At 38.8% G+C, this 27,607-nt stretch overlaps 1 protein-coding gene across 1 annotated transcript in view; it reads right to left on the bottom strand.

Moving 5' to 3' along the window:
- The window catches only part of SORCS3 (sortilin related VPS10 domain containing receptor 3), a 616,572-nt gene that overhangs the window by 274,441 nt on the left and 314,524 nt on the right, over window positions 1-27,607 (bottom strand). The window contains exon 4 of the mRNA XM_003922497.3: window positions 14,141-14,299. Coding sequence (XP_003922546.2) covers window positions 14,141-14,299 — 159 coding nt within the window. The remainder of the gene's footprint in view (window positions 1-14,140; window positions 14,300-27,607) is intronic.

Here is a 27,607-nt window from a genome sequence, read left to right as displayed (position 1 = left end):
TGAAATCCCGTCTCTACTAAAAACACAAAAATTAGCTGTGAGTGATTGTAGTCTCAGCTACTTGGGAGGCTGAGGCAGAAGAATTGCTTGAATCCGGGAGGCAGAGGTTGCAGTGAGCTGAGATCACACCACTGCACTCCAGCCTGGGGGACAGAGCAAGACCCCATCTCAAAAGAAAAAGAAAAGAAAAGGAAGAGGAAATCAGGACATAGAAAGACAAGCAGAGGAAAGACCACATGAAGATGCAGGGAGAAGCTGGCCATGCACAAGCCAAAGACAGAGGCTTCAGAAGAAATCAACCCCGCTAACACCTTGATCTCAGACCTCTGGCCTCCGAACCATGAGGCCATACATTTCTATTGTTTAAGCCACTCAGTCTGTGGTACTTTGCTACAGCACCCTGAACAAACTCCTACAATATGTAAACAATATAGAGAATATATTTTGTTCTACCCACCTCTGAGAAGAAACTCTAAGACCACAGGAATCATTGTAAACAGGAGTCACAAGTATATCCTGGATACACCATATCTGGGTCTGTGGATGCCTGGGCTTTCAGGAGCAGACGGAGACAAGCAGTTTATTTTGCTTGCTCTGAGAGAGGAGGTCAAGTGAAGCCAAAGGAAGGGCTGGTAAGTATGTTAATTTCCTATTGCTACTGTAACAAATATCCCCTAACTTAATGGTTAAAACAACACGGATTTATTATAGAACAGCTCTAGGGCCAGGCGGGGTGGCTCACGCCTGTAATCCAAACACTTTGGAGGCCAAGGCAGGCGGATCACCTGAGGTCAGGAATTCAAGACCAGCCTGACCAATATGGTGAAACCCCGTCTTTAAATAAAAAATAAAAAATAAAAGAACAGCTCTGGAAGTGAGAAGTCCGAAATGAGGCTTATGAGGTTGAAATCAAGGTAGGTAGACTGTATTCCTTCCGGAGTCTCCAGGGGAAAAACCATTTCCTTGCGTTTTCCAGCCAGGCCTCATCTTCAAAGAGCCTGGAGCAACCTCTGCTTCCATGTAACAACTTTTTGTGACTCTAACCCTCCTGCATCCCTCTTAAAAGAACACGTGTGACTACTTTGGGTCCCTCAAGAACATCTGAGATAATTTCTCCATCTCGAGATCTTTAACTTAATCTCATCTATAAAGTCTCTTTTTCCCTGGAGTAACATGGTCACACGTTGATAGCCTGGGGAGTTGGAGGGGTTCAGGAGAGATTAGGAACATAGAAATGTCAAAGGGTCATTTCTGGGTGGAAACCTAGGTTTTGTGATCCCCATCCTTGACCTCACAAATGTTTAGCTAGCACCACCAAAATCACCAAATATTTGGCACAACTGGTTAGAGTCCCTCCAGGCACAGACCCTGAGACAAGAACTAGAGCGTAAGTAGTTTATATGGGAGACGAAAAAACAAAACCCATTGGTATTAAAGTAGAGAATTACCCAGGTAACAGAAGGCAGTCAATATGTGGTGTTATGAAGCCAGCTAACTTTGCAGGCAACGAGAGTTTCGTTCCACTGGGAAATTCTAGATAAAAAGTTTAAGACACATGTCTCAGAGTTACCATACATGAGGGTAAGAGAGCTGAGTATCTACACACCAAAATCTGCTATTTTTGTAAGGGCTGCTCCTAATTCCCAGCTTGCTGCACAAAAGGGTGGAGTAGCCTCCAGAAACTTCAGAGAAAGCTCTCAGGCAAAGAGATGCAAATACTGGCAGTCAGAAGTCAGCAGGAGCACACTGGAATGGAAACATCTAATGGGTACAGGTAGGACATCAATCATGTCTAACATGGGATTTCTCACAGAAATCAGTGACATGGCTGAGTTTTGCCTCCTCATTGATGTGGGTCAAAATAACATAAATATGAGGCAACAGCTGACATCTGCATTACACAGAGAAGAAACATCAGGGGAATCTCAAGCTTCTATACTTGCTTTATACTTTATGCCTACAGAACCGCCACTATTACAGACCATTCTGCCTCCTCTTCCACGGAAAAATCATCCTTGAACTCCTTGCTCTCTGGCCTCAGTTCGGGACTTCTGTGGAGTCCCCATCTGCAGCATTTCCCTGGTCTGGAGCCAATTTCCTCCCTCCTCCCACTCGCATCACATTCTGCTTAGACAGAACATGAATCTGCATTGCTACACATCTCTATTGCTCTTTTGAGTAGATGAAAATACATTGGATACTATTTCTCTCCACCTACTACTTCCTCCCTTGATTAAAAAAGAAATTACAAAAAGAAAAATTCCAGAGTGTTATTTTCTCCTTCTATTCCACTCCTAGTCCTCTGCCAGGCCCTTCCTCTCCATTCCCAGCCATAAATCAGGTAGTTTTGAAATTCCCACGCCCAAATTCACAAGGACAATATGCACGTGGGCACTTTTAAATAAGAAGTCAATGTTCTATAATTAATTTTCTCCTCTCACATTAAACCTGCCATTCTTTGCATAATCTGAGTGATAAATGCAGAGTCAGACTTTGTCTTCCTAACATTAATACCCATCAGTACTTCAAATGCAAACAATTGTGATATTCGACTTTATAAAAATTACCAAGTGCACAAACTCTGCTTAATTAAACCATTTAAAAGTTGCTTTTGTTACATTTAATGAATGATATATTATACTGCAATGAAACATGCAGCAATACAAATACTTCACAATGCTTCCAATTAAGACTCACTTCACTTATGCCAATTGACAACACAAGTGTTCCACACTTCATTCAGTTTGTGCATTTTAAATGAACTGGTTAGTGAGAAGGGTGCTTCTTTGCTAATGAGTTTTGTAATCAAGGCATCTATTTTAATTTCAAATTGGCTAGATTGGGGGAAATTGCTAGACTAAATGACTGGTACTAATTAGGATTATAAAAATATTCATCATGCCATGGAATTAACATGGGGGTCTGATTTTCCTACATTTGCATATTGCTTGAGTTTTGGGGGGAAAATCTTGACAAATTGTCTTCTCTTTAGCAAATTGAACAAACACTATATCTGTTTTAGTCCTTCTTTTCATTTAAAGCATAATACATATTCATGATTTGTAAATGAAGTTAAATGATTTCAACTTCTCTCTTCATTACCATATTAAAGATGTTGTCTCCATAAGCTTCCTTTAAAAATTTCAGATGATAGTATTACCTAGTTAAATGACAAACACCTTGGTTTAATCTATATATTAACTCAAAGATTTGAATAAATTAATGGGAAAAGCAAGCAAAACTGGACAAAATCCCCTTAAAACACAACTGCCTTGTTGTTGTTTGTTTTTTGCTCGAGGCAGAATTAATTAGTCCTATGTCTTATCATCAGTAAGCAGTCTGATGGCTTCTGCCCTTAAAGTCCCACTCCAGAAAATGCTATCAGCTGAGAAATATGCCGTGAGAACCACTGCAATCATTTGAAGGTTTGGTCCCCACGTGGCTGATTTTGTTGTCTTACTCTTGTGCCCTCTGGAGCTGAGGTTCAGCGTAAAAGTGGCCCACTTGCAGCTATGTCTCAAGGCAAGGGACAGCCTACCTATCAATCAGGAAGAGTGGGGTGTAGTGGCTATATCTCAGCCAGGCCTAGGATAGGGAGCCGGCTAGGCCCCTCACTGGCTGTGTGACCTTGAGCAAGTTAGAATGCCCTTCAAGAGTCATATGCTCATCTGTATCTTGGAAATAATATCTACCTAGCAGCTGCTTATGAAAATTCAACATAATCACGTATATGAGAGAATTTCTCAGTGCCACACACAGGAGGGAGGTACTTAAGGACATGTATCTCTATTTCCAAGGAGCAGCTATACGTCCAACTCTGAGCAAAGTAACATGCGGCATGTAAGAGTTCTTAGGCTCAAAGCTCAATGCATTAGAATTGTCTATAGCCCTTGGCTCCAGAAGCATTTCTTTCCATTACAGCTGTCAAAGCAAATAAGCAAATACTAATTCAAGTTTGGGATGGAGCCGGAAAATTCATTTGAAAAACTACCAGAAAAAATCATTTCCTTAACATCTATCTATGGTAGGTGATTTCTAAAAAATAAAACCTGTGTTTGTTGCTGGGTTGTAAATAATATAGATTGAGGTTACATCCAACAAGAGTACACTTTTTGTTAGGAGAAAAAAAAATATTCCTAGAATTTCAGAGTTCTAAAGGGATGACAGTGAAAACAAAGCCGAAGAAAAGAGCAATCTCAGGCTGCATATTTTCATTCAGGGAAATTTTCTTCTTCAACATACTGCTTCTTGAAAAGGGATTAAATAATGATTTGAAAAGGTTTTACCAAATCAGCCCTATTCACACCTGAAGCATTTTTTAAGAGCACTGCCTTATAAGTAGGATAAACATAAACTATTCATGGCATATTAGTTCACAGAATTTTTAATTATGAAAGCAATATAATGAAATAGAAAATTTGAAAAAGAAATGGTATGCTTAAAAGAAAAGCTCCACAAACATAATTCCGTCATCTTAACAGGCCTAGCTAATATTTGGGAATATTTCCTTCCATGTTTTAAAATAACTTTTCTGCATTTTTTTCTTCCTTCCTACATGTATTCCTTCCTCCTTTCATTTCTTCCTTCATTCCTTCCTTTACCTTATTTTTTGCATACTTGTATTTGAAGGTTTGTCTTTTATATGTATTATGTATGCATTTGTATATATTTACATATGTAATATGTAATGTGTACAAGCAAACTTCATTTCATTGTGCTTCAAGATACTGTGTTTTTTATAAATTAAGGTTTGTGGCAACTACATCAAGCAAGTCTTTCAGCACCACTTTTCCAAGACTATGTGTCTACTTTGTGTTTCTACATCAAATTTTGGGAATTCTCACAATATTTCAAACTTTTTCATTATTATTATACCTGTTATAATGATCTATGATCAGTGTTCTTTGATGTTATCACTGTAATTGTTTTGGGGCACCACAAATTACACCTATAGAAAATGGCTCACTTAATCTATAAATGTGTGTGTTCTGACTGCTCTGTCTACTGACAATTCTCCTATCTCTTTCCCTGTCTTTAGGCACCCCTATTCCCTAAGACACAATATTCAAATCAGCCAATTTATAACCTTACAACGGCGTCTAAATGTTCATGGGAAAGAACTGCATGTCTCTCACTTTAAATTAAAAGCTAGGAATAATTAAGCTCAGTAAGGAAGGCATGTTGAAAAACAAGAGGCTGAGTGTGAGGTCTGTCGCACCAAACAGCCATGTTGTGAATGCAAAGGAACAGTTTTTGAAGGAAATTAAAAACCCTACTCCAGTGAACACACAAATAATAAGAAAACTAAACAGCGTTATTGCTGATATAAAGGAAGTTTTATGGTCTAGATACAAGATCAAACCAGCCACAACATTCCATTAATCCAAAGCCTAATCTAGAACAAAGCCCTATCTCTCTTCAATTCTATGAAGGCTGAGAGAGGTGAAGAAGCTACAGAAAAAAAGTTTGAAGTAACAGAGGCTAGTTCATGAGGTTGAAGGGAATAATCCATCTCCATAACATACAAGTGAAAGGTGAAGCAGCAAGTGCTGATGAAGAAGTTGCAGCAAGTTATCCAGAAGATCTAACTAAGATCATGGATGATGGCAGATACACTAAACAACAGATTTTCAATGAGCAGCCTTCTGTTGGAAGAAAGTGTCATCTAGGACTTTCACAGCTAGAGAGGAGAAGTCAATGCTTAGCTTCAAAGCTTCAAAGGACAGGAAGACTAACCCAGGCTAATGCTGCTGATGACTTTAAGTTGAAGTCAATGCTCACTTATGATCTGAAAAATCCTAGAGTCCTTAAAAATTATGCTAAATCTATTCTGCCTATACTCTATAAATGGACCAGTAAGGCCTGCATCACAGCACATCTTTTTACAGTATAGTTTACTGACCATTTTAAGCCTACTCTTGAGACTACTAAGAAGAAAAAAAGATTCTTTCCAAAATATTACTGCTTATTAACAATGCATGTGGTCACTCAAGAGCTCTGATGGAGATGTACAAATAGATTATTATTTTCATGCCTGCTAACACAATATCCACTCTGCAGACCATGGATCAAAGGGAAATTCCAACTTGCAAGTCTTATTATTTTAAGAAATACATTTCATAAGGCTATAGCTGCCATAGACAGTGATTTCTCTGATGGATCTGGGCAAAGTAAATTGAAAACCTCCTGGAAAAGATTCATCATTCTACATGACTTTAAGAACATCCACGGGAGGAGATCAAAATATTAACATGAACAGGAGTTCGAAAGAAGCGGATTCCAACCCTCATGGGTGACTTTGAGAGGTTCAAGACTTCAGTGGGGGAAGTAACTTCAGACACAGTAGAAAAAGCAAGAGTAGTAGAATTATAAGTGGATCCTGAAGAAGTGACTAAATTGCTGCAATCTCATGATAAAACTTGAACAGATAAGGAGCTGCTCCTTAAAGGTGAGCCAAGAAAGTAGTTTCTTGAGATGGAATCTACTCTCAGTAAAGATGCTGTAAACATTGTTGAAACGACAAGAAATAATTTAAAATATTCCATAAATGTAGTTGATAAAGCAGAATTTATCAGGGTTGCAGGGCTGGAGAGGATTGACTCCAATTTTGAAAGAAGTTGTACTGTGGGTAAGAAGCTGTCAAACGGTATTGCATGTTATAGAAAAATCTTTCTGAAATGAAGAGTCATCAATGCAGCAAACTTCACTGTTATCTTATTTTAAGAAATTGCCACAGCACCCCAGCCTTCAGCAACCACCACCCTTAGCTGTCATCTATAGCAAGGTAAGATCCTCCACCAGCAAAAAGATTATAACTTACTGAAGACTCAAATAATCATTAGCATTTTTCAGCAATAAGGTATTTTTAAGTTGAGGTATGTACATTTTTTAGACATAATGTGATTAGACATTTAAAAGACTATCATATAGTATAAAAATAACTTTTATATGCATTGAGAAACCAAAAAATTCATGTGACTTGCTTTATTGTGATATTTGCTTCATTAACTGGACCCACAATATCTCCAAGATATGCCTATATGAATTGAATAGGTATTAATATATACCTATGTTGCTACATGGTCATTATGATCACTATTTTAATGGTTGCATAATATCCCAGTAAATGTATATATCATAATTTAAAGTCCTTTAAAGTTAGGAGGTCAGTAAGTTTCCTTCTAATTTTTCCCACTATAAATGACTTTGATAAGCATCGTTATACCTAGAGCTTCACAGGTTTATCCCACTGGTATATTCTCAGAAGTGGAGCAACTGAACCACTGGGTCAAAGTCATGAATATGTGTATGTTTTCTGATAGATATTGCCAAGATATTTTCAAGGAAGGAAAATTCATTTGCACATCCATCAATACTATTTCAAAATATAATACCAAACACTGGTTATTATGATTATGATACAGAAAGTAATATATTTTTTAAAATAAAATCTGTTAAATTAATTTTAAATGAACACTTTTTCAAAGTGTCCTTATGAATTTTCTAGATTAACTGGGCTTACCGAATGTTACTAAATTCTTGCATTTGGTTTAGTCTAGTACTCTAATATTAACATTTCAAGTATTTCTTCTTCTCTATTGTTTACCTCCCTTGCTACCCTTCTAACATTTCTTCTGAGAAATGTATTTTATATCTGTTGCTTTCCTAGTTTAGCCAGCCAAAAATCATCTGCATGAAATAAAAACTGAACTTGACTGACAGTGATTCCACTGAGGGTGGAAGGTAGTGGCTGAAAAAGCACACAAGTAATTCTCAGATGCCAATGGTGTTTCTTAATCAAGTTGCTGGTTTCATGGGTGTATTAGGTTAATGAAAATTCATCAGACTCATAGATGTACACTTTTCTGTATGTATGTTACAATCTCATTTTTTAAATGGAAAGAATGACTCTGAGTTTAAAAGGCCAGATGCTGTCATACCAGGGTGAGTGGTCAAGAGATAGGCAGAGAATAGAGGGAGCATTAAGTGGCCTGGCCTGGTTGGGCAGACAGAGCTTAAGGTCATAGGAACTTGCAGAGGAAGGGACAAGCAGAAGAATTCCTGAGTCCAACTGAAAAACCAGAAATCTAGGATCTGGATTCAAGCAAAGTGGTCAGCATTAGGGCAGTGTTATTAACACAAAAAAATCAGCATGTACATAAAGACAAGGTCAGTCTATGGAAGAAGCAGATAGAAGAACACAGAGAAAACCATGAGGCTGCACTGCTCCACCTCCTGGACATCCTGCTGCTGGAGCCACCTATCTTCACTAAAACACTGCCATGGCTGAATTTCTACCATGGGAACATAATTGCTTTGGGAAAGGTACTGTTGCCTGCCTGAGTACCCTTCTTAAAGCATATACATGCTGTATCTTCCATTAATAATTTTAGCAAATGTGATTTTTCCTCAAAGAAATGTATCAGGTTACTAAAATGGATACCCAGAAGACAGAGAAGGAGACCAGAAAATCTAGGACAGCATATAGAAAAAGTACGCTTGGAGCTGGGCACGGTGGGTGGCTCACACTTATAAATTCCAACATTTTGGGAGGCTAAGGAGGGCAGATCACCTGAGGTCAAGAGTTTGAGACCAGACTGGCTAACATGGCAAAACCTCATCTCTACATAAAAATATAAAAATTAGCCAGGAATGGTGGCAGGTACCTGTAATCCCAGCTACTCGAGAAGCTTGAATCCGAGAATCACTTGAATCTGGGAGGTAGAGGCTGTAATAAGCCGAGATCGCACCATGGCACTCCAGCCTGGGCAACAGAGCAAGACTTCATCTCAAAAAATTAAAAAAGAAAAAAAAAGGCATGCTTCGGAGACATAGGCCACCAGAGCCATAGTTTTGCTAAAGGTTGTTCATTTGAACGAATGATCTTGTAAGCAACACCAACATGAATGGAGATCCTTACTGCACTTCTCTCACTGAATACAAGTTCATTCCTAACATTAAACCAGCTTTGTCATTCAGAGCTCGGCTCAAATATATGAGTGGTAATACTGAAGTATCACAGAGTATCTCTGATTATGGGCCACAATCATTAGGTGGTTGCTCCACCTCCTGGTGTTTCTGTGGTAATGGAGATAGCACACTTCCATTGTACTGATGAGACACCTGCAAGAGCAGTGGCCACTTGCTGTAGGTGAGCAGAGCTAGAGATTTTTCTTTCTCTTAAATTATATATAAATTATTTTTATAAGAATGGAAAAGGACCTAATAAAAATACAATGTTTTAATTTAAATCAAAAGTCCCCTTTAGTCCCATTCCTATTCCTCAGAGGAAAAGCTTCAAAGCCATGGTCATCCCTAGTTAATCCGCAGCAGCTTTATCTCCACCAGGTGAGGAGACAGGAAGCCTGTTTCTGCCAATAGCTACTGAGAAAGTTATCATTGCCTACTAATCCCAGAGGATCTCAACACAATTACATTTTTAATCTGAGGGTTTTAAATGAGGATATAAACGAAAGGCACAGTTTCTTTGGATCCGGTATTCCAAAAGTACAACTTTACGTTTCCTTTTGAATCTTCAGGCCCTCCACACTCCAGATACACTCCAGCACCTGCTCATGATGCAGCAGCCCCAGTTATGGTCCAATTGGCAAAGCCTGCGTGGGACAAGCACCTCCTCTATACTGGGCCCTGTGTTGCCAGCTACCACGCCTAACACTGCATCAGCTGCTTAACCAGTCTGTCAATCTGTCAGCTACTATTGAACTTGTTTGATAGGAGACGATCAACAAAAATCCTTAGCTGCATGCCCACTCCCCAACTATTAATACTATAACAGCAACCCTTCATTATGTGTGCTAGTGTTTCAGAAAGTGCTTTTTACATCAAAATTGCTGGCAATTCTAGACCACTGTAGCCCAGAAGTGTCTGAAAACAATGGATTCTGAAATCCCATTGAGTTCATCTCTGATCTCCAAAGCCAGCTGTATTTGTTAAAGTTTCATTTTGCCAAGAATATAAATGGTATTAGAGAGCTTTGCAGTCCTACCTCTCACATAGAAAAAAAAAATAGCTATTTTCAGCTCTCCATCTCCTACAGAAGGCCCCCTGTGCCAGGATGTATGCATCTGTGAATACATGAGCTTGTGCCCATTTTTTTAAAAACTGCAGTCTCTTGTCAAAATGAGGAATGTTTAAACATTCAGCTCTGTACAGCGATGAGAACAGCAGCTATCTATTTCTAGGATTGCATTGTCTTCAAAACCTATCTCAAAATCTTTCCAGAAGTCTTAGTTTTAATAAGATTATTGAGCCCTCTAGCTAATCTAAACACATCACAATATAAGCTGTTTCAGTCATCAGTGAGGAAATAGCCTGATGGAAACAAAAGAGAATCCTACCGCTTAAATAACTGACAGAGATACAGCCCTCAAAAGAAGTTGTAGAGCTTTTGTTCCATGATGGAGGGAGGGGAGTAGCTTTTCTTTTGTCATTTCCAACTTGGTTAACCATAACCTATTACTTCCTCTGCTTTTTTTAAACTTCAAAAATTTGTATAAAATATCTTCAAAAATACCCAAGAATGAACATCTTATCTTTATTGAGTTCTTTTAAATTAAAATGCAAGACGGCAGGAGAATCTATAGGCTAGAGAAGGAGCTGGCATGGGAGTAGAAGGAATGGGGAAGCTTGTATGATGGTCAGAATAGAAGGAATTGATCAAATGCCCAAATTAAGTTGATCAGAAATCAGAAAGGACTTCAGTAGACAGACTTGGGTGCATCAAGATTGCAGAGGTATGACCCTCCAGCAGGGTCAAATGGAAGGTACATTTGCCCCCACTCCCATCCCTTTGCAGCTTTGAAGGACTTGGATCATCTTCCCACACCTAGGCCTTGGCCAGTATCAGGCAGACACATTTTCCAGTTAACTCACAAACCAAAATCCACATATCAACTAGCAGAGCGTGATGCACATCTCTCGATTTCTAGATGCAATTTTGTTTTACCCAGAAGGTCTGTCCTTACTTAATTCTCCAGCAGTGCCTTTACCAAGTAAGATCTACTGGCAAGTCTCCTGTAGCTTTGGGGTAGCATTTGGGAAAGTAAAGCAATTGGATATTGTCCCTTTAAAATATCATTCAATTAGGTCTTTTGTAATACATACAACATAACGAGATAGCCTTACCAACTCTAAAGAAATTGCTAGTGCATTTCATCAAAGGCACAATAATGGAAACATCGATTCACTCCTCACCACAAACATCTCCCTTTGATGCTGCAGTTACCTTAACACTAGCACTTTTCATTTTCTCTATAAGGAAACAGCTGCCTTCATGCATGCACATCAGAGAAGGCTCTAGTCTGAAATAACACATTTGTATATCAATCTCAACTACACTTGCATTTTCATTTGCTGCTGCACACCATCACTCTCCTTGACTCTAAATTACCCCCAAAATAAAGAAAAACACTTCTGCAACCTGGATGACTGGGGCTAGGTGTTTTATGCCATCTTTGCAAGTGTTGCCAAGGGCATCATCTGCCTTCACACATCATTTATTTAAAAGAAGAACGGCCAAGCACTGGTTAGAAACTTTATGGGCCCAAAGAACATTCAGCCACTTTATGCAAAAGATGTCAACAAGAAAGAGTACCTAAGGAATAATACATCTAGAAATGTGCAGTATGATTAGAAAAATCCATCAACACCCACTGCCACATTTTCAAATATTTTTGCTAAGCGAAAGAGCAGCCACCAAGTCTGAAAGTATTTTGAATGCATTATATCCACGAGGGTACTTCATGAGCAACACCCCAGATGTTCTCAATGCTGTGGAGATGTAGGGAAAGGGTACTCCTAGATACACAGCAGACATAATTGCATTTGGTTTATCAACTTCTTGGTATGAGAAGTCTATTTGCTCTAACCTAGCTTGTCTCTGTACAAATAAAAATAAGCTTTAAGAGTTCTGAGCTTCTTATAAATAAATTACCATCCAACCATTTAATGACATCTGAATAATTTACTTTTTTCAATACTGTTTCAAAATTTCTGGTTATACTGAGCCTCTAAAGTCACAGACTATCTGACATTTGGCTAAGTCTTTCATACAATATCCACTTGATGCTATGAAAGAAATGTATTTGCAATGGCTTTTCCTCTGCAAATGTCATGTGGGTGTCCTTAGGGGATGGCATTAAGCACCTGGGGCCCACTATGAGGCTTGGTTAACGAGACATAGAAAGGTTATGTTAAAATTATTGTTTAAAGGTGTTGACATCACATGAATGAATGCACACACACACACACACACACACACACAAATAATAATTCACAATCACATATTCAAACATACACTGAGGAGCAACCGTTTCAGGATTTAAGAGAGCAGAGTGAAGAAGCTATTTCAGCCAAGGTAGTTCTATGGCTATCTCTATGTAAGACAGTGCTCAGAATTATCTGTTTCCTTTCACTGATTTGATTCCACAATATTATTACATAATAGTTTGGCATCAGGCACTGTACTAAGATTCTGGAGATGTCAGGAAATACAAAGAGGAAATAATCTAAAATCCCTTTTCTTAAGTATAAATTGATCAAATATAGAGAGCTACAGAATTTAAGCATTCAGCTGCTAATTCATTCATCTAACAGATAGACACTGATGACTGATATAGTAGCAGGTACTACACTAGGGACTGGTGCTACAAAAGTGAGTAGAACAAGACAGGGCCCTGCCTTTTAGATTACAAGATAGAGCTTGTCATCTAGTAAGGAATGCAGATGACCCCAAAATCAACACAAAATCTCATCTGTGACAAGTGTTCTGAATAGGGGGTCCACAGTGCTATGTAAAAGGACATCAAAAAGGATTTGATTTTGTCAGGGAGTTTAGGGAAGGTGTCCTAAGGAAGTGATGCTGAATCTGAGATCTGATGATGATGAGGCTTACATTAAAGAAGAGGATTCCAGGCACAGGGAAGGGAGCAAAGGGGACAGGTAGGGCAAGCAACTGAAAGAAGATAATTCAAGGGGAAGTGATAACAGTGAGCCAGGAGAGAGAAGGAGGGACCAGACCAAGCAGGGGCTGGTAATATCTATTAAGGACTGTGGTCTTGTGAACAAAGAGGAAATGTGAGAGGAGTTTAAGCAAAGGCATGCAATCATTGTATTTGGGAAATATTTTTTTCAGGTTGTAGTATGAACACACTGGAAGAGAGTCTAGCAATCAATCATTCAGATAACAAATGAAACTTACATTCGAGTGGTGGTAGTAACATAAAGAAGTAGATGGAATCAAAAGATATTTACAAGTGGCAACAGAAAGAAGTGGATGGAATCAGAAGGTATTAGGTCCCATGATGGATCACAGATGGCACGTTCGGAACAAGGAAATATTAAAGAAGCCCCCTAGGTTTCTAATTTTGCAATTAAATGGCTAGAAATTAGGGAATACTGGAAGAGAGCCAGCTAGGCTGGGGAGAGATCTCCAGTTCGTTTCCGGATACACTGAGTTGAGAGGGTTTGAGGCATACAAGAGACAATGTTATGTATGCAGCTGAACATATGGATTTGGAGCTCAAGAAGGAGGTCTTATTGGGGTCACTAGATTTTTAACATTGTTTTTAGAAATTAACAAAATGGACTTTGTTTAAAGCTTCCCTTCTATTACTCAACTAAGATCAACGGCATATTCCAATGTTACCAGTCAAGTGGCATGGTGTGATCGAATATGCCTAGATGTGGAATCTGATGACATGCACTTAAACCCTGGCTCCTCAGCCACTAGTTTGGAGGGTTTGAACAAGGACTTAGCCTTTCTGTACCTTTGATTACTATGTCACTATAAAATATTACATATGTTCTACTTCTTTCACAGGGTTGTTTTAAATAAGGTCAAATGAGTAAAATTATAGAGAAAGCCATTTTTAAAATGTGACATAATAGCATTGTCAATCGTGAAATATACCTGTTTACATATTTTGATACTTAAGGGCACCAAAGTTGGTTGCTGCAGAGAAAATCAGTGATGGAATGATTTGGGTTCAGACGATGAAATGATTTTGTTTTGCTCAATCCAGATTTTGAACTCCATCCAAAATCTGGATTGAGCAAACAAGTGATTTTCACATGGTGGTACCTGGGTGACAAGATGTGAATGAACATACTATTTATTCACCTTTTGATCCAAACTGTAGGCCAGCACCCAGTCCTCTTGCTTGGGATGAAAGAGTAGGCTCTGGATATAGAAGGTGAGCCGATACTTCTGATAGGTCGCCCCTTCATCTGAGCTGATCAATATGCTGCTCTCCATTTCAGGATCACTGAGAAGCATAATCTAAAGAAAGAACAGAGGGAAAAATACAGAGTTAGTAGGAAAGAATGAATACAATAACTTTAATCATAAATAAGTCATCTGCATTTGTACACCATAGCATATAAAGGGGCATCCGGGCCTCTGTATAAAATATTTGTATTACCTTTTTTCCTGATTTAGTCCTTCATTGTTGCATTGAGGTGAAAACAGGGGGCAAAGCTAGGTCTGCATATAGAAGGAGGTTTCATTTTTGATGTCTGTCTTTTAAGTGCTGGGAACATTTTTTGTGGTCTTCTGTCTCCTGACCTTGGGCTCGTGCGCTCTCTCTCTCTCTCTCTCTCTCTCTCTCTCTGCGCCCCACCCCCATCCCTTCTCCATGTCATTGTTCATCACAGCATTGTTCTTAATATTGCTCTTTAGTCTTGAGAAGCTCCCTCCCCGACTGCCATGCTGCCAAGATCCCATTGTTTGTTTTGTTCTTTCTGAATTGTTGCATGCATTTAATTAAGTGGCTTTATGATTCCTCTGTTAAAGATATTTTCCAAAGCATATAGCCCCAAAGGTCCTTGGGCAAATATTGCTGCCACAGAAGGTTTGTCATCTTTCAGTCAAATGGACAGAAATACTGTAATGAAAAATCTTTGCCATCAGAGACTGTAGGTTCAAATCCCAATAGTTCTCTGTTAATATTGTATCATCTTGAGAAAGTTAACCTAACTTCAGTTTCCTCAATAATAACCTGAGTATGATAATGTCCAAACTGGCTTTGAGCATATGGCATAATGTATATTCTTTGTTGTTGTTGTTTTTTTAGTACAGACAGGGTTTTGCCATGTTGGCCAGGCTGGTCTCGAACTCCTGGCCTCAGGTGATCTGTCTGCTTTTGCTTCCCAACATAATGTATATTCTTAACAGTGATAGCTATGATTACTAGTAAACTGCCCTCCAGCCAGTGCAATCTGGCTACTACCCACAGTGCCACAATTACATTGATCTCACTAAGTATATGATTGACTTTTTAGTATTTAAACCAATAAACGCTTAGACACTCAGACTTTTCCATTATTTAAACTTATAGCAGCCTTTGATACCAGAACAATTCCATCTTTTTTGAAGCATTCTCTTCCAGGGTCTTCTATAACACCAAGTTCATCTATTTTTTCCTTTTCATTTCATTTGGATACTCAGTTTTCTCTGATTGTCCTTTCAATGCGGCCACTCCTTAACCCTCCATTTTGACTTTCTTCTTTTTCACTCGATTTACTATTACTCAGTGACACCTTCCATTCCTGATTCTCTTCCTTTTCCTTTTTTAAAGTTATCATCTCCTGGGGACAACTCCTAAATCTCTGAGTCTCAGTCACACAGTTGAAAGCTCAGCTGCCTGGAAGATGCTTCTATTTAGGTGCCCCCAAGCACCTTGAGCTCCAGGTGCCCCACAGTGGTAACTGATCCCAGCCCTGCTGCTTGTCCAGTATATCCCAGCTCCATGAGTGTTTCCACCAATTATCCATGTTTAGCAAAAGCCCGAGATTCATCCTTGACTCTGCTTTCTCACCTCCTGAAAGAATAAGTCTGTGAGCCCAGTGTATTTTGCCTTTCAATTAACTCTTAACACCAAATCCACTATCTCCCTACCCGTTGTGATTGTCTTAGTTCATAACACGCTAATCTCTTTCCTGGATTACTGCAAGAAACCTCTAGTCAGTCTCACCACGTTAGCCTTGTCCCTTTCAATCCATGTTTCACACTGTGGCCAGAACAATCAACCTATAATACAAATCTCATTCTGACATTCCTTACCTTAAAACCATTCAATGGCTTAATCAACCTTCCTATATTCCAAAAATCCTTAAAATATCCTAGCAAAATCTGCACCCCTGTTCATGTCTTTGACATCTTCAGCAGCACAGCCCTTTTGTACTTTCTTATTCAGTTCAACTCAACTTCTCTGAGTTCCTAAATGAGCAAGTGAATTTACTTCCTCTTACAGTTTTTCTCCTCTTTGTCTATGTTGCCACCAATTTTCTATTATGTAGTCTAAACGTAAGATCCAAAATATAAAATACAGCCCCCAAATTTCCATACCTTATAAAAGTGTTAACTAGCAGGGTTTTTAAAATGTTACCCAGAGCATATATTAGTATTATAAAATAAGCTTTAAAACAAATTTAGGCCTTTTAAGTGCTAAGATTCATAGTCCTTTCCTACTTTTATTCCTTTACAGCTTCTAAGACAAGCTTACTTTCTTTTCTCAAATATTTGTTTTGGCTTCATTGAAATAGTCATCACTAGTTATCAGCAGATTTTTAAGAAATGGAGCAGTAAAATAACTTTTTTTTTTCACTCATGGGTGAATAATGCAGGGAAACACTCTTAGATTAATCATAAACCAAATAACTTCCTCTTCCCATGGCACTATGAACAGCTGGGGAAACTGGTCAAAGCACTCAAGCTGCCCTTGAGAAAACCTTCGAGGAAGCATCTGTGGTGCTCGTAGAGTTTAAGAGGACGAATGCACTGGCATTCCAGCCCTTTGAGAGGCTGAGACAGGCGAATCACTTGAGGTCAGGAGTTTGAGACCAGCTTGGCCAACATTGTGAAACTCCATCTCTACTAAAAATATAAAAGTTAGATGGACACGTCTGTAATCCTGGCTACTTGGGAGGCTGAGGCACAAGAATCACTTGAATCCTAGAGGTGGAGATTGCAATGAGCTGAGATCATACCACTGCACTACAGCCTGGGTGACAGAGTGAGACTCTGTCTCAAAAACTTAAAAAAAGAGGCTTTCATAACTGGCCTCACTTGCTTCACATCATGTACCAGTAGTCTACATAACAGGCGATGAAATCATTTTTCCCCTGGTGCATAAAAATTAAACTGCTTATTTTATGCAGGTATAAAAAAGCTTCATGCCTATGACTTTAATTAGAAGACCAACATCATAAATGAACTTTATTTTATACACCGTGAGTTACCATATACTAAATGAGGGTTACTATTGAATATCTTGTGAAATGATTTTTCTCCTTCTAGCTCTGTGCACACATGAAAAGAGACATACACAAGCCCACTTGCATACCCAAAACACACATTAATCCACATGTAACACATATATGTGAGCACATATACACTAACATATACACAGATGCTTCATTTATGTGCACACACACATACAGAAATTTATATATAATAAAGCATCTTGACATTGAGTGGCGGTTTTATGGAGCTTTTGTTGGTGAGAATACATTTTTATTACCACCTTTCTCTGACATTCTCATCAAAAATTATTTGATATACTTTGATATCACTGGCAGTGTGTCTCTATTCAACATTTTGAGAAGCATGAAAGGAAGGGAAATAGACACCTACATATTCTGGATTTCTAACCTATGCTGGGCATTTTACTTGATTTTTTATTAAAATCTTACACAAATCATGTGAAGTAGTCATCATGACTTATATTTTACAGATAAGGAAACTGAGGCTTAGGAGAAAAGCAACTTGCCTATTACTCCTCCAGTTGCCTCAAAACCCACACCTTCCATGCTGTGTATACACACACAGACACACACACACATATACACACACACAAATTATTTAAAGCATCTCCAAGAAACCCGCCAAAAATAGCAGCTTCAAGACAGCTCATTACTTCTTCACTCGTCTCAACCTTTGACCAAAGGAGCAGCAAGCATTTAACGAGCAGAAATCTACGAGGGGGGCCAGGCACAGTGGCTCACACCTCTAATCCCAGCACTCTGGGAGACTGAGGCAGGTGGATCACGAGATCAAGAGATCAAGACCATCCTGGCCAACATGGTGAAACCCCGTCTCTACTAAAAATATTTTTAAAAATTAGCCAGGCATGGTGGCACGTGCCTGTGGTCCCAGCTACTTGGGAGGCTGAGGGAAAGAATTGCTTGAACCCAGGAGGTGGAGGTTGCAGTGAGCCGAGATTGCACCACTGCACTCCAGCCTGGTGACAGAGCAAGACTCCATCTCAAAAAAACAAAACAAAACCAAAAAAAACAAAACAAAACAAAAAAAGAAATCTAAGAGGAAGATATAGTTTAGTTGTAGGTGCTAAAAAATAAAAAAGGAGGCCATACTATTTATATAAATAGAATCAGAGAGCAAATACTTTGTTAGAAGTTAAGCCTCAAGGTAAAATATGTGTATTGTATATTCATGTACCAAATCTATAAAGAAAATAATCCCATGCTCACTCAAATTTTTCCTGTTACACATGGATTTCAAATCCCAGCGCCTATGAGGGCAAAGCAGGTAAAGTGAGCAAGTCAGGCAGAAAAGGCAAGACAAGGACTGGTGAAGACCGTGTCAAATTGGCAAGTGCACATCATTCTCTCAAAATATTGAAGACTGGGTTTTTTAAAAGCACCATGCTCAAATTAAATATATCTATGGACTGAATTTATAGATGAGACATGTGACGCTTGGTAAAGTTGTGGTAGCATGTTTCTACAAAAACAAAGACATTTACAAGCTTATCTTTCAATGTTTAATTATAGGTAAATAGTGTATGATTTATGGCAACGGCTGTTAAGATATCGTGAGTTCTACATTTACGTAATTTTGACAGTACAAACAGGACAGAGATCCCACTAGAGAGTTTTGTTTTGTTTTGTACATCATTCTGCTTTGATCCTTTATGCAGCCTGTCCTGACATAAGACCTGCAGTGGGTGTATGTGTGCTGGAAGGGGAGGAGAGGTTTTTCAAATATGGTTTTGCAGTTTGTTAAGGTTATAGGCTGTCAATGAAGATGTCTTTGGATCAGATCCTCAGACTAATCCTTCATGTGTAAACAGAAAGAAGTTACTCAATTATTCCAAGTCTGTTATCTCATCTATAGAAAAAAGGAGATAGTAATTGTACCTACCTCATAGTACTATTGAAAAGATTAAATGAGATAATGAATAAAGGGGCTTAGCACAGTACCAGGCATGTAAGTGCTAAATAAATGTTAACCTTTATCTTTAAATTACCCAGGCTAAGGGCAGGCATGGTGGCTCACACCTGTAATTCCAGCACTTTGGGAGCCTCAAGTGGGCAAATTGCTTGAGCTCAGGAATTCAGGACCAGCCTAGGCAACTTGGTGAAACTTCATCTCTACCAAAAATAAAAACAAAATTAGCTGGGTGTGCTGGTAGGTACTTACAGTCCCAGCAACTCGGGAGGCTGTGGTGGGAGGATTGCTTGAGCACAGGCAGTCCAGATTACACTACTACACTCCAGCCTGGACAACAGAGCCAGACCCTAGTCACCTCCCAAAAATACAATTACGTAGGATGAGAGCACAACTGTGTTTTATATTTTACATGCATTCTGCATTTTTAGTAGTTGTAAGAAAACATACTCTATTAACCAATATTAATACCACCAGAGTAAACACCAATTGGTAGATAATTGTCAATTTGCTAAACACAATTGCTGCTTTGAACAAACTCTCTCATCTCTTCACTGGATGGTTATATCCCATGAGGAAACTAAACATGCCACTGGCTTAGGATGAGAATGGCATACAATCAAATTCCTATGATTTAGCCATTCACTGTAAATGAATTGTCTATGTCCAAGACTAGAGATGGACAAGCTTTAGAGATTACCAACATATAAATGGTGCAATATCTTTATAAAAAAAAAACTTATAATGCTTTCTGCAGGAAACTCCTGGAAACATTGAATAATAGTGGTCCTAATTTTAATGGTATATTGCAAATGGCAAAGGACACTCATAGAAGTCAGAAGCTGGGCAGAGGCTATGCTTAGTCAGTGCATACTCTCAAAAGCCTGTCAGCTTATCTATGTCTAAACCAGTCAACATTAATATTGGAGATGACAAAATCCTCCCCAGATATCTTTCCACAGTGTACCCTTTCCTGCTGCTGGATGAGTATTACAACATCATTGATGAATATGTCACTTTATTCGGTTGCCTATTCTGTTTCTCCTTTGTGCAGTCTATTACAATCAGGTGAAAGCTAAAGGTTTCTCAGTCTCTCACTCTGCCAGAGATGCAGAAAGTCAAGGAAAAACACTCCAGTTCAACGCTTTGGGCTTGTTCTCAGAATAAGAGCAAATAGACCTTTCTCTAAATAGATAAGGAGAAAGGCTATAATTTACTGTATAATTGAGTCCTATTGGCAGACTTTTGGCAAAGTTAGTGTTCAATAAGAACAACAATATCAATATGAGCTTTGAGAGTATAAAAAGATGACAGCATAGCTGTCCCCAAACCCATTGATACAACTGATAAGTTGTTGAACACTGACTTCCACACAAACAGAGCCTGCTATAGATATGGCTTTTATTCACAATATACTAGCATTCATTTTTCCTCTCATCTACTATCTGTCTGTCTGTCTGTCTATCTATGTATCACTACCTCTTCGAACAGTGGTTATCAACTGGGGGAAAAAGGGGTCATGCCAAGAGGACATTTTGCAATGAATGGAGACATCTTAATTGTCACAGCTGGAGGCAGGGGAGAGACTTCCGGTATCTAGTGGGTAGAGGCCAGAAATGCTTTAAAGCATGTGACAAAGCACAGGCAATGACTCACAACAAAGAATTATCCAACACAAAACATCAATAAAGCTGCAGCTGGGATTATTACATGTGAAATATGTAAACTACATATAAATGTCACAGAACATCAATATGTATTTTTGCTTATATATATGCTGTCCAACCTTTGGCCACAGTACCTGACATTCTCTTTGCCAAGATTAGACTCCCCACCTTTCCGCTCTAATCCATTATATTAAGCTTATTTATACTTGCTCCTCAGGATTTAACATATGCATCACCAATAAAACCATAGTCACAGACGCTATTCAAGAAAAAAATGGAAAGTACAAAAATAGCAGGAAAACAAACAACTCTATTTTCAAAAAAATGGGCAAATGCCTTCAACAGACATTTCTCCAAAGCTATGCAAATGACCAGTGAGCAAATAAAAAGATGTTCGACATCACTAATCATTTAAAAAATGCAAATCAAAACCACAATGAGATACTACCTCACACTCATGGCTACTGTTTAAAAAAATAAAAATAAAAAATCAGAAAATAACAAGTGTTGGCAGGGATGTGAAAAGTTGAGACCCTTGTGAACTGTTGGTGGGAATATAAAATGGTGCAGCAACTACAGAAAACAGTATGGTGGTTCATCAAATAATTAAAAGTATAATTATCATATGACCCAGTTACTCCATGTCTGAGAAAATACTCAAAAGTGAAAGTGTCCAGCTGTGTCCATTGCAACTGATGATCAAGAAAGATGAGTACCAAGAACTGACCATGGAATGTAGCACTGTGGAGGGTATTGGTGACCATGGCCAAGGCAGTGGAGTGAAGTAGGCAGGCAGTCAGCGTTGATGCAAGTATAACTTGGCATGACTTAACATGACTGCTCTAAAATGCAGTGTGACAACATGAAACAAGACTCTTGCAACCGAAAGCAAGGTCTCAAAGAGAGATATGTTCATCCAAGGCTTGTAGCAGCACTATTTACGATAGCCAAAAGATTAAAGAAACCCAAGTATCTATCAATGAATGAATGGATAAACAAAATGTGGTATATACTACAATAGAATATTATTCAGCGTAAGAAATTCTGACACATTCTACAACATGGATGAACCTTGAAGACTTTACGCAAAGTGAAATATGCCCATCACAAAGAGAATGTATTATGCAATTGCACTTATATGGGGTACCTAAGGTAGTCAAAATCATAATGACAAAAAGTAGAATGGTAGATACTAGGGCTAGGGAGAGAGGGAAATGAGGATTTGTTGTTTAGTACGTATAGAGTTTTAGTTTTGCAAGATGAAAAGAAATTTTGAGATTAGTTTTACAACCATGTGTACTTAACACTACAAAACTGTATACTTTAAAAAGGGAAAGATGGCAAATTTCATATTATTTGCATATCCCTACAATTTTTAAAGTACAAAATAAACATAAAAATTAGACACAAGACTAGAGATAAAATAACAGACTAATGAACACTTTAATCAAACAAACACATACGTACCATTTATTCATCCAACCTATTGACTGAGGCTTTACTCCACGCCAGGCTTTATTCTAAGGACCTAGATCAGGGCAGTAATCAAACTAGAATGAAAATCCCTTCCCTCATAAAGCCTACATTCTAGTGAAGGAAGAATAAACAACAGACAGACAAAGGAGTAAAACGTGGCATATCAGATGGTGATAAGGCCTTTGGAGTGAAAGAAAGCAGAAAAGGGAAGGAGGGGTGCTGAAAGAGAGGCTCTGTAGTTTTAAATCATGTGGCCAGGAAACAGGAAAGGCCTCATTGGGAAGGTAGCATTTGCAAAACGATGTAGGAGCCCAGTGAGCTGGAACAGAATAAACAAGGTGGAGTGTTGGAAATTAGGTCAGCAAGGAAACGCTGACCCAGGCATTGATATAAGAACTCTGGCTTTATAGCAAGTGTCGTGGAAAGCGTATGATACACATACAATAAGCAAGGCTCTGATAGGCTAGGGCTTGTATTTTAATCCTCTCACTCTGGGTACCATGTTGAATAGAGCATTGGAGGAGGTGGGGGAAATAATCAAAGAGACCGGGGAGAGGCTCTGTAATGACCAGAAGGGACAGACGAATGGCCTGTACCAAGCTGGAGCACTGAGGTGCTCAGAGGTGGTGAGTTTCTGGGTGTATTTGTGGAAGAAAGGTTAAAAAGATCTGCTTACAGACTAGATGTGGAGTGTCAGAGAAGATGAGGCGACCCCTTAAAAGATTGTTTAACTGTACATTTGTCTCAATGTTTCTAATAATTACATATTGGAACTAACTCCAATTATCTGATAGGTTTGGGGCCTGAACAACTAGAAAAGTGGAATTAGCGTTTATGAGATAGAAAAACAGATTCAGGGCTTTAAAAATAAGGAATTTGGTTTTGAAATGCTTAATACACATCCAAATGGACATGTTAAGTAGAAGAGGGATGTACAAGGTTTATATTCAGGAGAGCAGGCTGGCCTGCAGATAAGAATCTAGGAGACGTCAGAGTCTCAATAACACTTAAAGACATGAATCTGGAGATCACCCTGACAGCAAATACAGATAAAAGAGAGTCCAGAGAACTGAGCTCTATAGCATGTTTAGGGTCAAAAAGATAAGGACAGACCAGGAAAGGAGCCTGAGAGGGAGAAGGAAAACTCAGAGAGTGAGACACTCTTAAAACCAAGGCAAGAAAGTATATTAGGGAAGAGTGTCCAGCTGTGTCAAATGTAATTTATGGCCAAGTACAAAGAGTACTGACAATTGGTCACTGAAGGTAGCAACAGGGAGGGTACTGGTGATCATGGCAAAGCCAGTGGAGTGAGCTAGTAGACTGTCATTGTTGATGCAAGCATAAATTGCCATGACCATTCTGAAAACCAATGTGGCAATATGGAACAAGATTCTCATTAATATTTATAACTTTAATCCTGTAAATTCTCTTCTGGGAATCTAAGGAAACCATCAAAACCCCAATAAAAGGTTTATGCACCTGTAGGTTGAATGCAATGTGTTTTTTTGTGTTTTTGTTTTTTGTTGCCCAGGCTGGAGTGCAGTGGCATGATCTTGGCTCACTACAACCTCTGCCACCCAGGTTCAAGTAATTATCTTGCCTCAGCCTCCTGAGTAGCTAGGATTACAGGCACGAGCCACCACGCCTGGCTCATTTTTTCTATCTTTAGTAGAGATAGGGTTTCACCATCTTGGCTAGGCTGGTCTTAAATGCCTGACCTCGTGATCCACCCATCTCAGCCTCCTAAAGTCCTGGGACTACAGGCATGAGCCACTGTGCCCAGCAATCAATGTTTTTTATAATAATAGAAAATTAGAAATAATACATATATTCAATAGGACAATGACTAAAGTGAGCTAAAGCCATTCAAAGGAATATTATGCAGCCATTAAATGTGAATTCAAATACTTTCAGGACACCTGAAAAACAACCATATGTTTAAATAGTGCATAAAATGCAGGCTGGACACATATGAAGCATCATCTCAATTTTGTTAAACATTGCTTATATTACTTGTCTGTACTTATCCATAGTAGATGACTTGAAAGAAAAATTCACAAGTTAACAGAGGTTATTCCTGAGTGGCAAGATCATGAGTAATTTTTATTTCTGTCTCTATACTTTTCTACTTTTCCCCAATATTCTGCAATGAGCACATATTTCATTTATAATCATAAAACATTATTGGTCTACACATACACATATATACACATGTATATAGTCTTTTTTTTTTTTTTGAGATGGAGTTTCATTCTTATCACCCAGCCTGGAGTACAGTGGCATGACCTCGGCTCACTGTAACCTGCTGGGTTCAAATGATTCTCCTGCGTCAGCCTCCAGAGTAGATGGGATTACAGGCACCTGGCACCACACTCACCTAATATTCTGTATTTTTAGTAGAGAAGGGGTTTCACCATGTTGGCCAGGCTGATCTTGAACTCCTGACCTCAGGTGACTGTGTTATGCATTGCCTGCTCTTGGAAAATTTGAAAAGCTAGTAATATCTGTCCACACTGTGAGCATAACTCATAGTGCAGGAGAGGTGTGTTGTGAGAGTGGGGTAGTGAAAGAGCCCCAATATGGACAGGAAAAAGAGCACCACCCAATTCAGGGAGTGGTGTTACTGACCTCCCTTCTGGAATAAGAATCTCCTGCCCCAAACTATCTCACCCACCACACACCGAATGGATTTCCCCCAACCCAGCTCTGATCATGGAATTTCCCCTCCACAAGAAATGTGAATACCCTCTGCATGTCTTTAAAAACATACCCAGCATCTCAGGCATTTAGTGGGCTCCCATGCTGTTTTCAGGCTTGACCTCTTCAACATAACCACTTGGTCAAGCCAAGCTGTGCCTCAGAGTTTTTTCAAATCACTGTGCTTATTACAACATTCCTAGCTGTGCCAATGCTACTCCCCTACCTAGAAAGCCCAGCATCCTTCCTGCCTTCCATCAAGTCCCATTTTAACTCAGTCCCTTCCATGAAGCCTCCTGAGTGCTCCAGACGAATGATCTGTCTTCCAAGAACTCCATCAGCAAATTCATAATCACATTGAACTATGATTTTTTGTTTAAATATATTTGAAATTTATAAATATATTAATATATTTTAAAATACTGGTTATTTTATTTATTTTTTTAAATGTTTTACTTGTATTTACCTCACTTTGCAACCTTTATATTAAGTTCCTTAAAGGGAGAGAACTTTGGTTAAACCACATTCTCTGGTCTTCTTTGCTGCACTGCCTGAAGCACATGCTCAATAAATCATGCGATGCATGATTGAGTGAAGGTCACTCAAAGGTTTCTCAGTTTGCTTTACCAAATATTCACTGCATTATATTTGGGGCTCATCAGTGCCCTACTAGACAGAGAAGCTAGCTTCACCTCAATAAGAGCAGTCAGCAAAACCTTTACCTGAGGCACTGTCCCTCTGCCAGTCAAGGTGTTACCAGCTGCTGATGCAGTATTGGCATTCAGGTCAGTATTTCTCTCCTACTTCACATTCTTCTTTTGTAGACGTTGAATACAGACAAATTTAACAAATTGGTGGCCACATTATTTTTCAGCCAGATGTTTATTTCCAATAATTTTAAAAAGCAAATCTAACACCAGGAGAGAAATATAAAGAAGTTTTATAACCAAAAAAAAAAAAATCCAAGATACTGGATTGGTTTCAAAGTCATTTTGCTTATTTTTAATGTTTTGATGTGGGCCTTTTGTTTGTTTTGTTTTTCTCCACATTAGGAGCACTAACGCAAGATACAAACCCAGACGTGTATTGCTAAGACCAGATGGACTAAGGCGCAGGTTAAACAGGATGAAGACGTGAGTTGGCACACTATTACACTATTTTCACAGGCATAGATACATAACCAGGTGTGTTTGGTTTTCAGAAATATCTAATGAGTTAAATCAAGATCATCCAAGGCATTTGCTGCTTCAAGCATCCAAGTTGCTACTGTGCACATCTGGGACCACAGTGGGACCCCAGAGTTAAGAATCACTGGTCCAAAGCCTCAAATCACAAAGCAATGACTATACAAAAATATAAAGCAAAAGCAAAACCAAAAAAATGCCCAACAGCATGCCTATTATCTACCACAAAACAAACCTAATTTATAAGCATCTTGTTGAAGCTGTGTAGGAGGAAAAGCCTGAAAAAAATTGAAGTGCACAAGAGATGGTAAACAGAAACTAATTGTACGGTATCCATTATGACTAATTTAAGAATTGCAAATTGTCACTAATACTTATTATTTATTGTATTACCTTATTTCTTCTAGTGAACATCAAAAATGGGGGAGGGCTTTCATAGGTTCACCTGCTAACCCTGTTTTTTTCATTAGACCTTAAATTCTTCCTATGGGAAGCCTCAAACTTAGGATATTTTCAGGGATTGCTATGGTTTAAATATTTGTCCCCTCCAAAACTCATGTTGAAATAATCCCCTCTGTGGCAGTCTTGAGAGATGGGGCTTTTAAAAGGTGATTGAATCATAATGGGTTCTGTCCTTACTAATGTCTTAATCCATTCATGGATTAAATGGTTAATGGATGAGTGGGTTATTATGGGCATAGAACTGGTAACTTTATAAGAAGAGAAAGAGATCTGAGCATAGCATGTTGGCATGCTCAGTTCCCCTTGCCATGTAATACCCTGTACTACCTTGAAACACTGCTTAGGGTCCCCACCAGCAAGAAGACACTCACCATATGTACCCCCTTGACCTTGGACTTCCCAGATTCCAGAACTATAAGAAATAATGTTTCTTATAAATTACCCAGTTTTGTGTATTCCATTACAAGCAACAGATAATGAACTAAAAAAGGAACCTAACCCTAGGTATCTGGGGAGGATTATTATAGTTAGGAGAAGGAAGATAAGCTTTACATTATCATGAGGAAAACAATCTTGGGAGTAAATATACTTGAAAATATCCTATATTCTGGTCTAGTTGAAAGAGCCTAAGCAGCCAAGGGCTTCATCAGCATTGGTAACAATGTCAGTATATCTGCGGGCATTGCATTGCCTGGTAAGAATCATATCACATGAACATTCCTTAGAACTCAACTGCCCATCCCAGTGACTGACTACATGCGTGAGGGGCCAGGACAGGCCCCCAAACATCTAAATGCTAGATGTGATCAACACAGAGCAAAGGCATCTTGCTGCTGCAACAACCCTTTGAGACAATGAACCACATTAGAGACCAGGCTGCAATAACCAGTGGTGCCTTAGAGTGTTGTCAC

Source organism: Saimiri boliviensis, chromosome 12 (assembly GCF_048565385.1).
Source record: "Saimiri boliviensis isolate mSaiBol1 chromosome 12, mSaiBol1.pri, whole genome shotgun sequence".
NCBI lineage: Eukaryota > Metazoa > Chordata > Mammalia > Primates > Cebidae > Saimiri > Saimiri boliviensis.
Note: the sequence above shows the minus strand (reverse complement) of the source record. Positions and strands in the feature narration are given on the sequence as shown.